The following is a 13453-nucleotide window of genomic DNA, read 5'->3' on the forward strand; positions in this document are numbered from 1 at the left end:
GCCTCCGACCCTTGACAAAGACCTGACTAGATTCAGGCATCAAGGCAAAAACAACCTCGGCCAAACAGGCCTCCAACCTTGACGAAGACTTGAACAAATCCAGGCATCAAGACAAAAACAACGTCGGCCAAATAGGCCTCCAACCTAAACAAAAAAAACTACCCCAAGCATCAGGGAAAACACCATTATGACGCTAGAACCAGGAAGGAAGTCTCCGCCATCGAAAATAGCAAAAAGAGGAAATTGTCTAACAAAACACTGTCACCATTATGGCGCTAGGCCTATTTACTTCAAAAGATCTCAAAAGGAACGAATAATTCAAGCAAGATATAGGCCATTAAAGCCAAGATACGTTTCAACTAACAACGTACCAAAAAGTTAACACCCAAAAGCCACCCCCACTATAAAATGGGCTCCCCCCATGCCCTTAAAAACTCAGTCAGCATAGGGCGCAAGGGGGGAAGAAGGCAGAGCACAAGCACAAGCCACAGCAACAGCCATGGAGGCAGGGGTCTCCTTACATATCTAAGTCGGCCGTAGATATTGTACAAAAACTTATAAAATCGGAGGCACCAGTAGATGGTCGGAGACAGTGGGAATAGAGACAGAACCCACGGCACGGTGATGAACAGCGTAGGCCTATGGAAGAGGGGGGATATCATACGAAATCTCGTAACATCCCCCTAACGCCAGAAACCTAACCTGCCATCTCCACAAATGAAACATGTCCCACGGGTGTGTAGCGTCGGAGGCCTATACCACCAGAGAGCTAAAACACCCAGCTAAACAAATACCAAAAGTCTCCACCTCATGCACAAGCCGCACCAAACCTCCTATCGGATCCCACACCGACTCAGCAACCCTCGCTAGGCGAACTTCAAGTACGCCTCCGCCGGCCAAAAAAATGCCAGCACTCCTACCCCGGCCATCAAGCAAGCACAGAGAAGGAGAGAACATGGGGCAAAGGTCCTAGCCACCACCTCTGTATCGCGCACGTTAGCCCAAGCAAAGGCCCACGACGTGCAAGCTCGGGACTAGACGAGATATGTAAACTAGCACAACAGACATGAGCCCCCACACAAACAATCAAGAAAGTGAACCTATTTTGTATTCCATAAAACGTCAACTAGCATTCTTACAGGACACAAAATTACAATAAAACCCAAACTATTGTGGCGGAGGTCCGCGCCAAGCAAGCGCGCGAGTAAACCCAGCGCGCTCGTCGTCTATGTCAAACTTAACTGACTCAAACACGTCGCGCGCAACGCTGCGGGGAAAGGACGAACGCCAATACTCCCAAAGCTCTCCGCTCACATAAATACCGTCGTTGTAGAGAGTCAAAGGCACAACATCTTGCGCACGCTCCCGATTCGGAACCTACGCAAGGTTAAAATTTTCCACAAAATCATTCAGAACAAAAGAAACTTTATTTACAAGAGTCCAACTGGACCACAATATACAAGTCAAATCAGCTAAGTCCTACAAAGAGCCTAGACCTTCGGCATCTCGGCCACAGCAGAAGTCCCTAGAACGGAGCCCGCATCAACTGTGGGCGGGGATGGCGCATGTGGCCTCCGACCATCACCACCACCGATCGTAGCGCCCACCGGAGTGCTAGCAGTGGCGGAGGCGTCGCTCGCGGTCACCGAACGTGGAACTGGCAAAGGCCTGCCCGCAAGACTCTTCTGCGCATCCTATAGCACAGGCTAAAATATCAGTGGCACAGGCAATGAAAGCCTTCGCAGCTTCACAAAAAGCAAGGAGAGAAAAATAGCGGCTACAAAGACTAGAAATACCTTCGCCCTCTTTTCCTCCGCCAGTTTCCGGGCAGCAGGTCTCCCAAATGGAGCCCAAAAGTACCCAATGAAATTTCTCAAGGTTTTTCGCAAACCAAGAGAAGTCTCACCAAGCTCCTCCAGACCCGGCAGCGCTCCCTCCGGAATACTTTCGGTATGCGTACACCCGCCGCGCACCAAAAGCTTGGCGTAATTCGCTACTCCCGCCAGCGCCCCATAGTCCGTGCAGCCATTGATCAGACCGGGGAGCTTCGCAAGGTGACGCTTTAGCCAGGAGGCGAGGGCGTAGACGCTGTCTTCCTTTGGAGGAGCGGAGGTTTCGCCTCCAAACTCGACGACGATGGCCCGGTAATGGCCAATGGTTGTAGCAAGGACCCCCTTGACCGAGTCCAAATGCCTCATCGTCAAAGACAGCTGCTCCCCCACCGCAGCCGCAGATTCCTTCTCAGAGGCCAGCTCTCGACGGAGACCCTCGGCCAACTCGTTCGCCCTGCGGGCCAACTTGGCGGACAAAACTTCTGCATCTCGGGACTTGGCGAGATTGGCCCTCAAAGCCTCCTTTTCTTGTTCCTTCTCCGCCAGAGAAAGGCGGAGAGCTGCAAGGGAGTTGGCCAAACCCCCTTTTTCACCTTCTAGGCGCTCGTTCTCCACCTTGAGCACTTCAATTGCAGTATCTCGGTCGGAGACCTCACGAGTGCAGCGCTCTTCCATAACAACGGCCGTGTGATACCCCTGCAATCAGAAAGAAGAAGACCAAGGCAATCAGCAATAGAAACAAAAACAAGTCTAAAGGCGAACATACACCAAAAAAGGCAAACCGCCAAAGACGCACCAAGCTCTGGTGTTCTAGATGAACACGGAGAAGTTGGAAGAAATCCATGTCCCTCAGATGCTGTTTGAAGCGATCTGTTCAAAGAAGAACAAACAAACACAAAACCATAAGGTGAGAAAAGCAAATCTCACAATAAATACACCAACCGCCAGAGACCACCTCCGACGTCTCCAAGAACCCCAAGATAGCACTCTTCCCAACCTGAGATAGAAGTGTCGGAGGAGCCTGCGTAGCAAAAAAAACAACAACAACAACAACTCAGGTCAGAGGGCCGATCAGAAATAGGCAATAACAACAGGCTAAAAGACGAGTAAGATAAAAACACTCTATACTCACTCGGACCCGGCGCCATCTGCCCCGGTTGCCCCGGACCAAACCTCACGCTGGCAGCGGCTGCTCACTCCTCTGGGGTGAGGAGTCCAGCCATGACATCACCTACAAAGCAACAAGTACACAGTATTAGCACTTGATAGAATACATAAACAAATAAACCGGGCGAAGACAGTAAACACAAAAGTGTGCGCCAAATAAACTCACTCGTAAAAAGCTAAGGCTGGGCCGCCTACCGAGCCCCCTGGGCAGAAGTCTCTGCCCTACCATGCGACGAAGGCCCAAAGGGCCGGCTCTCCTCAGCCAGCGGCCTGGCGGGCGGAGGGCTCGAAGAAGACTGGGCCGTTAGGGCCTGCTCAGCTAGCACGGCCCCCGGCGCGGGGGAAGGCGCAACAACGGCGGGAGAAGGCGCAACAACGGCGGGAGACGGCGCAACAATGGTGGGAGACGAAGGAGCGTGCTGCAAGACGACCTCCGCGTCCTCTTCAGAACTTGAATACAGCCCGCCAAAAATGTCGGGCATAGGATCGGCGGCGCTATCCTCCGGCCGTTCAGCGACACTCACAGCACCGTGCAAGGAGCGCACCGGAGCAGCGCTGGCCTCCAGACACTCCACACCGATTACAGCGCCGCGCACAGGGCGCACCGGATCTCCAGGAGAGCCACGATCCCCGCTGCTCGCGACCCGCACGTCCACTGACGGGACGGAGGAGCTCTGAACGTCTTCACTGCCGGCGGAGGCAACGCCTGCACTACCGGCCGAAGACGTAGCCGGCGCGATCACCAGAGCACCGGTCTTCTTCTTCTTTTTCGTAGATGCCTGAGCAACAGCGGCGCCCTTCCTCTTCTTGGACTCGACCTTCACCGTAACATTCTTCGCGGAGGCCTTCTTCTTCTTCTTGTCAATCGAAGCCAGGACATCGGCGGGAACCTCACGCTCCCGGTAGACGATCCCGAGCTCCTCAAAAACTCGATTGAGCCACGGCATGGTGCCTGCCATGGCTCTCTGAGACGTGTACTCACGCTCGGAAATTTTGCCAACCAACCCGACGGTGGCCTCCTCAACATCGGCAACGAAGCTGTCCTCCGTCACCCCCTCCCCCAAAGACCGGCCAAAGCGGGGGAAATGAATCCCGGCCTCCGGCCCAAAAACGGGAACCTTCACCTTTTCTAGCCGAAAGGCTGGGTTGTCTCTGCCCAGGGGACAGTAGTTGGAGGCCATAATCTCCTCCACCAGGTCACGGCCACCAGAGTAGCGGCACGCTGCTGCAAAACCTCGGTCGCAAGCCTTCCTCGCTGGAGACATATCCTTCGGCGGATCCACGCGCGTATGCGACGCCATCACCTCCATTCTTGAAGTCAATGGATACTCCACGACCTCCGCACCATCCTCGGTAGAGCCGCGGACCCCATAGGTCTTCACGTAGAACCACTGCTCAAGCCAGTCGCGGTCCCACTTGCCCTTCTGGCAAAAAGAAATCTCCAGGCGGTCTATGCCTTGGTTCCACTTTGACATAAAGGTGCAACTACCATACTGGTGGGTCACCTCCACCTCCTTGCCCTCTCGCACCTCCTTCTTCTTCTTTGGCTGCTTCTACAGCTCGTAGTACGCGCAGAAGGTGTCCACATCCGGCTCGGCGCCATAAGAAACACACGCCCAGCAAAATTTGCTGAGCGTAAGGAAGGCCGTAGGGGTCAGATGGTGAACCTGGACGTTGAACGTCTCCAACACCCGACATAGGAAGGGGACGTAAGGAAGGTGGAGGCCGTAGGTGAAAAAGTCCCGAAGCACCACCGCATATCCCTCCTCCGGCTCCGGAACGGTCTGGCCGGGCGGAGGGATCTTTACCCTCGAAGAAGGAAAATACGATTCCTTCAACATCTCCGCGACCGCCTCTTCAGTAATGGAGGAGGGGCCGAAATCCCATGACTTTATCGCCATGTCTACGGAATCCGCAGCGACTAGGTCACCGACAGACATAGAGACACTCCCCAAATCCTCCTCCACCAGCTTCTCAAATTCCAGCGTAGAGGCAAAGGCAATCATGCACTCCTCAAAACGTGCACTCCAGCCGCCTGCCCTAACACCAAGAAGGTGGCGATAGGGTCTGAAGAAGGCGGGCCGGTGAGTATGGGCGAAGGCCGAAAAGAAAGCCACCGCAGCGGCAACCTAGGAGGAAGGCACAAGCGGAAAGAAGGAACACGCGAAGGCAGTTCAAGCGAAAGCAAAGAAAGCAGAGAGCGATTTCAGGCGTTGCAACGAAAACAAATGACTCGTGCGGGGAGGACCCCGCCACCAACACCGCCCTTATATAGGCCGCGGGTGGGCGGTTCAGCTCTCGACGTACAACGGTCACCCCCAGATAGTGCGCCAGGCGCCCAACGGTAACCCCTGGATAAGTTGCAAGGTGCACAACAGCTAGATTTGTAGCCCAACGGCAACCTTAACAAGACCAGCGGCCGCGCCAGAGCGGGCCAGGGGGGAACCGGCGGGGATCGGTTGGAGACACGACCACGCGCAGTCTCCGCCCCCGCGGACGTCCTTGCTTAAGGCGTTTTGAGCTCACGACACGCTCAGGCGGACCGTGGTCTCAAAAGTGGGGAACTGTTGTAACACGGCCTCCGAGAGTAGCGGAGACCTACGCGGTCAGCAGTTCACAAAGACGTCTCCGACCGATCACCTAAGCGAAGGCCTAGCCACCATGCCTCCAGACCCTGGCCCTAGAAAGATGACAGTTTCTCAGACTGTGCTCGCAGGACGCTGCACGCAACCTCGGCGGAGCCTCCGCTTGTTAGGCGCGCAGGCACCTCCGGACGAAGAGGGCGGAGGCCGCCCCACTGATAGGCTAATCAAATGCCAACGTCTAATATGTGTGTGCAGGTAAGCAGAGGAAGGCGCTCATGGACGGCGCTGGCACTCCGGTTTGGCCTCCGCTCATATGGGTGGAGGCCCGAGCAGGAGCGCGACTGAACCGGACATCGGAGGTCGGTGGCTTTCAGCGTCCCTGAGGCGGAGACCGACGGGAGAGGGCCAAAGGCCCATCAACGGATCTTGAGGCCTGCTGGGCCGGTTGGTCGCGCAGGCCCAGTATCTGATAGCGGCGTGGCAAGATTACCCTCGAGACGAAGAGCAAGTAGAGGAATATTCCCATAATGTACTGTAGTAGTTGAGGGGCACTGTTGTAAACACTGCAAAGGCGGTAGTTGAGCCCTATAAATAGGGAACACTTGTAACAGTACGGGAGATTGGTGAATGTATTAATGAAGCCACAACATTACGTGTCACTCCCTTACACGCCCACTTGCCGTGCCAACCCATCCAAAGCCTCTGCCCGATTACTGCACTCATTGGGCGGAGGCCCCTACCACTTCCTCACCGTCTGAGACAGCAAGTCTCAACAAATTTGAAACGGATGGAGTGGTATTTTAACTTTTACATTGTTGTCGTCCTTGTCTTATTATTAGGCATGCAAGGTTGACCGCAAGTTAAAATCCAAAGCCAGCCGCTTGCGTGTGCATAGTACTACAAGACATCCGGCCTACAAGCTAAGTTATGCACATACACCTTGTGGCGTGATTGGTTGCTTTGGTAAGAAGTCGGGATGGAGAGCCGGTCTAGAATGGTGAGATGTATGCTCAAATCGTACACTCAGTTGTGTTTGGTTATCTTTGTTGTTGGTCCAGTATAAGATGAGATCTTGTTTGGTTGCATGCATGGATAGGAGTTTTGAGTGTATGACACATGGGTCCCTGCGCCATGCCTGAATCAAGCCATCCTGTATGGAGAGAAGAGTGGAAATTGAGAAGACGAAGTCGTATGGGATGGAGGAGGACAGATGAATGAAAGGATACAGGCGAAAGGTGCGAGGAGGGCAACTAAACACGCCGCATGAATGAGGTCAGACATCAAAACGGTACAGGAACGGCCCGATTCAGCCTACCAATCACGCCCCAAATGAACGGCTCCGTTTATACATGCTGGATGATTTATATTTATATAATATAAAAAGTATAAAACGTCCAAGAACAAAATACGTTACCAAGAGCTTTTATTATCTTAATTAATTAATTAAAAGCGGACTAGTATGTTTTACTCTGTATGGAAGAGTTTCTCTAGTATTTCCCCCCCTAAGATAAGAACAAAAAACTATATTAAAGATGTCTGCCTATATATAGGGGGCGCTGCCTGCGTGCAGCCCTGGGCTGTCTCTCCTCCCTTCACAAACGCACAGCACTCTGCGCGCGCGCCATCATCCATCACTACATTTCACCGCACACGCGCGTCGATCGTCCGGTCGGTGGGGATGCTCGGCGTGGAGGAGGCGTCGTCGGCGTCGGCGCTGCCGTCGTGGGCCGCGGCGCTGCTGCTGGGCGCCGCAGCGTTGGTGCTCCTGGACGCCGCGGCGCGGAGGGCGCACGGGTGGTACAGGGAGGCGTCTCTGGGCGCGGCGCGGCGGGCGCGGCTGCCGCCGGGGGAGATGGGGTGGCCCGTCGTCGGCGGCATGTGGGCCTTTCTCCGTGCCTTCAAGTCCGGCAAGCCCGACGCCTTCATCGCCTCCTTCGTCCGACGGTAAGTCAGTACGCTAATCCTCGCGCGCGCCCTCTCGAGTCTCGATCTCCTCCGCTAATCCCGAGGACGGGCGACGGGGCCGGGTGGGGCCCACGTGTCATTGTCCTCTTCGACACCTGCACCGGGCCACGGCTGTGAGCCTGTGACACATGGAGATGGGAGTAGCTTAGCTGCCCAACCACAGCCAGCGCGCGATACTTATCCATTTACCCCCCGGGTGGTTAATTCCCGTCCCATTGTATTGCTAATTACGCCTCCTAGCTAGTAATTACTCTTAACCAAACACTGGAAGAGACAACCGTGCTGATAGCTAGTACTAGCAGTGAAGACAGCTAGCCTGCACAGCAATTTACAGCGGTTACTGAAAATTCCTGTCCACTCTTCTCTTGAGCCTTGACGGATTAATTAATTACCGTGATAGCTACTGTCTTAGAGCGCACACACACAAGGCACAAGATTAACGTTGCTGCAGTCCAGTCAGTGCAATGCTATCAAAGGGAGACTGATGATGTGTAAACATATATGCTTTTATTTTAGGTACACTACTGTATGCACCCAGATTAAAAAGAACAAAAGATGCCCCCCTTTTAACTTTGGTGATGATATGATTATGATGATATCAGTATCAAATCTTACCGCCATACATATCGATGACGACATGACACCCATGCATATGACCATGTTTGGCGCATGGTATGGAGGGTTAGGAGGCCAGCAAGGGTGTTCAAGTCAAGAAGGAGGTCCACGGCTAATTCGGTTCGAGTCCCCGAAATGGAGGTCCAAAGCAACTCAAGTTCGAGTCTGTCTCGGTCTCCAGGACCAGTCTGCCTTAAACTGGTCACCCAGGACGCATCCGGACTCCGTTTTCGACGATCTACATATGGTTGGAAAGCTAATTTGATAAGGAAGTCAATCCAAGTGGTCTCACGTTAAAAGCCCTTCATAATCAATGGGAATCGTCGAAACAAGTCAACGTCCAGAATCTGCCAGGGTGCTGCGACACTGTCTTTTGATCCGTTGGACCGTGTATCGTGTTTGGGCCCATTAGGGCGCGCGTTCAGGGTAGGCAACGACCCTAAGACCTTTATAATCATACGCCGCCACCGCTATTAGGTTTTGGGGTTTTGCTTAGATTAATCTGTCAAGAACAGTTTCGCCGTTCATCGGTTTGTGAGACCCCAACTTCGTGAGATTAATCATTCATCTACAATTTGATTGCTTTCTTTCTTGTTCTTGCTTGTGTTCTTCGTTGCGCAGGCAGGGATTAGCCTTCTTGGCGAGGTCAACCGGATTCGTGTCTCGGTTGATAACTAGAGGAGTTGTGGTGCTAAGATTGCAGGGGTTCGATCTTTCGATATGAAGCCGGATCGGTGTGTCATTCTCCGCCACAACGATAGTTACCTCTACCTGACGGAAGATCGGGACCCCGTTCCCATTAAGTGGTAATCAGAGCTAAGGTATACCGTCAGGTTCACATTTATCCTCTAGTTTTGAGTGTTTCGCATTCGTCCCATAGTCCAGTGCCATACTTGTTTTTTCCTGTCCTAGAACCTTCCATGCCATAGCCTTTGTATATTTCAGTTTTCAGAGTCCGTCGTGTTGAGTTTGTGTCCTAGTCGAGGTCTTGTTGCTGGTTAGGTCGTGTTAGAGTCCAGTTCATGTGTTTTCCCCAATCATTTCCATCAAATCTTTGCTTCGGTGACCAATTTTGCGCACATTGTTCTCGTTTTGTCCTCTAATTCGAAGTCAATTCTTAAAACATGGTCATATGTATAGGTGTCATGTCCTCATCACATATGCATAGCCAAGCATGCATGCATCATCACACTACACCAACACAAGGAGCCGGAGGACTTTTCAACCCATGAACCTCACTCAGACTGTTCAGACTCATCAGGCACCAGTCTGCAGATGCATGCATTCTTGCATGTATGAAACTTGAAACATACAGTCAGTATATGCATGCGAAACCCATCCCTGGTTTTGGGTGTGGAGGGGAGCAAGCATGCATTGCAATCGCAAGCAATTCACTAATGTTATGTTACCCTTTAAACGGACCAGGCACGAGAGAGCCGTCGATTATACTCCATTATCAAAGAAAGCCAGACCAGACTGAGACAGGGTAGAACAACGACGTCCCACAGGAGAGGAAAGCAGTAACAAACCACTGCCGGTGCCGGTGAATAATCACTGTCGTGGTTTCGGTCAGGTTTAGCAGCTCAGACCATGTACAGTCATCAGAGTCAGTCAGTCAGTCAGTCAGACAGTGATGAGTGAGAGATGACACTGATCTGGCGTGAGCAGGAATGCTTGCTGCCGCTGCCCCCACTGCCCCCAAAAGACATGTCTCCTTCTGATTGATTGCAATGCCACCACTCTCCCATGCCACCATTCAGCATACAGTATATTGCGAGATTCCATCTTTGGCAGGGGGGCCCCTGACTGCCCAAATAATCATAATCCTCCTGCATAAGTAGACACGTAGTGCTCACTAGTAGGACTGTAGTAGGAGTATATAGGAGTATAATGCTCTGTTATTCAGCCTGTTTGCTGGTTTGATAAGCCGCTTGCGCTGGTTTGTAGGCTGATTTGTTGTGAGAGAAAAACACTGTATCATGGCTGATAAGCCCTAACGAGCGATTGTCAAGTAATGCCCTGCTTGGCAGCTACCCCAGTACCGTATCCCTGATTTTCCAGCCATATGCTGTCAAAAGCAGCTTTGCTTATCATATCTCCATGCTTTCATCTTGCCAAAGGAAGCATCAGACATTGTTGTTGTTTGATCTAATCTAATCGATCTGCCGTGCTCTGTGGAACCCATCCATCGTCTTCACTTTGTGATGTCTCGTTCGGCATTTGGCGTCCTCCAAACTAAATTTTGTCTCTCACGATTCTTCTTCGCTCACTGTCGGTCCATCCAGAGCGACTTGGCTTTGTTCAGTTTCAAGCGGTGCAGCTGGTCTGCTCAGCAGTCTGCAATATTTTACTTGGATGCATACACGAATATGTTCTGAACATCTATATTTATATCTCTTTAGGTAGCATCTCTGTTAGGAGTGCTCAGATTCCTCCTGTTCCGAGGCCCATACCCCATACGTGTTGCTCAGTCGCTGCTCGACGCAGTCTGAATGGATGCTGTCCGTTTTCCCTGAATGGCTCAAAATGAAACAGAGTCCTCACAAGTTCAGGGATTAAATTATTCGCTTGTTTTGCTTTTGCTTGCGCAATGTTCATGAATGGCGAGTGATTGTTTCATCAGTACAAAATGTAGTATGTATCTAGCACATGTGCGCGGGATGTTTCAGGATGCTGCATATGCATGTTCACAAGTTGCCTGTGATTGAAAACGAAGGACAAGAAGAAGACTGGATCATTCATTCTTGCCTCTGCTCTTGATCAGTCTGACGAGCGAGAGCTCGCTCATCATCAGTAATCAGTTGCGCTGAACAAACAAACAAATAATTAACCTGACCTCGACGCCATTGCTGCTGATACGTGCTACAGGTTCGGGCGCACGGGCGTGTACCGAGGCTTCATGTTCAGCAGCCCGACGGTGCTGGTGACGACGCCGGAGGCGTGCAAGCAGGTGCTGATGGACGACGACGCGTTCGTGACGGGGTGGCCCAAGGCGACGGTGGCGCTGATCGGGCCCAAGTCGTTCATTGCGATGCCGTACGACGAGCACCGACGACTGCGCAAGCTCACGGCCGCGCCCATCAACGGCTTCGACGCGCTCACCGCGTACCTGCCCTTCATCGACTGCACCGTGACGTCGTCGCTGCGCGCGTGGGCCGACGAATCGTCTTCCGGGAGGGGTATCGAGTTCCTGACGGAGCTGCGGCGGATGACGTTCAAGATCATCTTGCAGATCTTCCTGGGCGGCGCGGACGAGGCGACGACGCGCTCGCTGGAGCGGAGCTACACGGACCTCAACTACGGGATGCGCGCCATGGCCATCAACCTGCCCGGGTTCGCGTACCGCAGGGCGCTGCGCGCGCGCCGGGGGCTCGTGGCCGTGCTGCAGGGCGTGCTGGACGAGCGGCGCGCCGCCAAGGCCAAGGGGGTGGTGGTGTCGGGTTCCGGCGGCGTGGACATGATGGACCGGCTGATCGGGGCGGCGGACGAGCGCGGGCGGCGGCTGGACGACGACGAGATCATCGACGTGCTCATCATGTACCTCAACGCCGGGCACGAGTCGTCCGGCCACATCACCATGTGGGCCACCGTGTTCCTGCAGGAGAACCCGGACATCTTCGCAAAGGCAAAGGTGCGTACGTAGGGTCTGAACCCTGAAAAGACTCGATCTTTTTTTGTCAGCGAAATCACAGTTGCAGAGATAAGATTCCGTTGGTTGATGCTTGTTCAAATTTCGTCCCAGGCGGAGCAGGAGGCGATCATGAGGAGCATCCCGGCGTCGCAGCAGGGGCTCACGCTCAGGGACTTCAGGAAGATGGAGTACCTCTCACAGGTCTGCTCCGATCCATTCTCTGACGATGCTTGCAATGCAAATGCAACCAAGCATGCAGCAAAATCATACATATGAACTGACTGACTGACTGATGATGAACTCTGTGTGTGTACATCTATCTACCTGAATATCTGATGAAGGTGATCGATGAGACGCTGCGGCTCGTCAACATCTCCTTCGTCTCCTTCCGTCAGGCCACGAAAGACGTCTTCGTGAACGGTACGGTGCACTTCATTCAGAAACCTCACCTGCATATTCTTCTTTCAGAAGTGATCTGATCACTTCACTTCACTTGTGTCTGAACTCTGAACTCTGAACTCTGAACCCTGAATCGACGAAACAGGGTACCTGATCCCCAAGGGGTGGAAGGTGCAGCTATGGTACCGGAGCGTGCACATGGACCCCCAGGTGTACCCTGACCCCACCAAGTTCAACCCGTCAAGATGGGAGGGCCACTCGCCGAGAGCCGGCACGTTCCTGGCGTTCGGGCTCGGCGCCAGGCTCTGCCCCGGCAACGACCTCGCCAAGCTCGAGATCTCCGTCTTCCTCCACCACTTCCTCCTGGGCTACAAGTAAGTAAAGCCGCATCGTCTCAGAGTTTACCAATGCAAGCTATAATGCAAGTGTTGTCTCTGCTTTTTTAAGAACGAATCGAAGCTGATGATGGCATCGCATGCAGGCTGACGAGGACGAACCCGAGGTGCCGGGTGAGGTACCTGCCGCACCCGAGGCCGGTGGACAACTGCTTGGCTAAGATCACCAGAGTCTCGGAAGATTACTAGGCTACTAGCCGAAAATTATGGGCCGGGCCATTGTTGTCCCCTGTCGTCTGTACAAAAATAAGACAAGCATAAGGAAAGAAATAATATATATATATATATATATATATATATATATATATATATATATATATATATATATATATATATATATATATATATATATATATATACACTCCTAGTACATGGCATGCTCTATATATGCTTAAACAATGTGCCTGCTCAGCTTGTACCTCCGGACTGAAAATTGTATCTGAATCTGTCCCTGCTGGAGCCCCTCCTCGGCTGTATCCACCAGAGGTGATCCTGCTGAGGTGGTCCCACAACGAAACAGCAGGTGGAAAATGGTTAGCAGCGTCGTGGAAATGCAAAATAAAAAAGGAAAAGAGAAGAAGCATTCCATTTCCGCCTACGAAAAAGAGTCATGGGCTCGGATGCGTACAAGAGAAGAGAGTCTTTGCCAGCCCGGCCTGCACTGCGTGCTGCTGGGCCGGTTCCACTCAAATGCTGAGATTCTTGGTCCGGTCGGGCCTGTTTTGGGTCCATCTGCCAGCCAGGCGTGCTCGTGTCGTCTGCCCGCGGTCCGTCTCAAGCTTTCCGGCACAGCACGTGGCGTCAGCAGGTCCGCCACGCGTCACCCATGCATGGATCCGCCATCGTGGACTGGCCGGTCAACAC

General features: G+C 52.9%; 1 protein-coding gene across 1 annotated transcript; it reads left to right on the forward strand.

Annotated features, from left to right (window-relative positions):
• The first annotated feature begins 7164 nt into the window (after positions 1–7164).
• On the forward strand, positions 7165–12850 carry LOC136520709 (cytochrome P450 88A1). The gene is made up of 6 exons (XM_066514348.1): positions 7165–7528; positions 11033–11795; positions 11907–11996; positions 12137–12215; positions 12340–12568; positions 12676–12850. Exons 1-6 carry the CDS (start codon positions 7263–7265, stop codon positions 12776–12778), a joined length of 1530 nt encoding a protein of 509 aa, XP_066370445.1. The 5' UTR covers positions 7165–7262; the 3' UTR covers positions 12779–12850.
• Positions 12851–13453: the final 603 nt, after the last annotated feature.

The sequence above is a fragment of the Miscanthus floridulus genome, chromosome 18 (assembly GCF_019320115.1).
Source record: "Miscanthus floridulus cultivar M001 chromosome 18, ASM1932011v1, whole genome shotgun sequence".
Taxonomy (NCBI): domain Eukaryota; kingdom Viridiplantae; phylum Streptophyta; class Magnoliopsida; order Poales; family Poaceae; genus Miscanthus; species Miscanthus floridulus.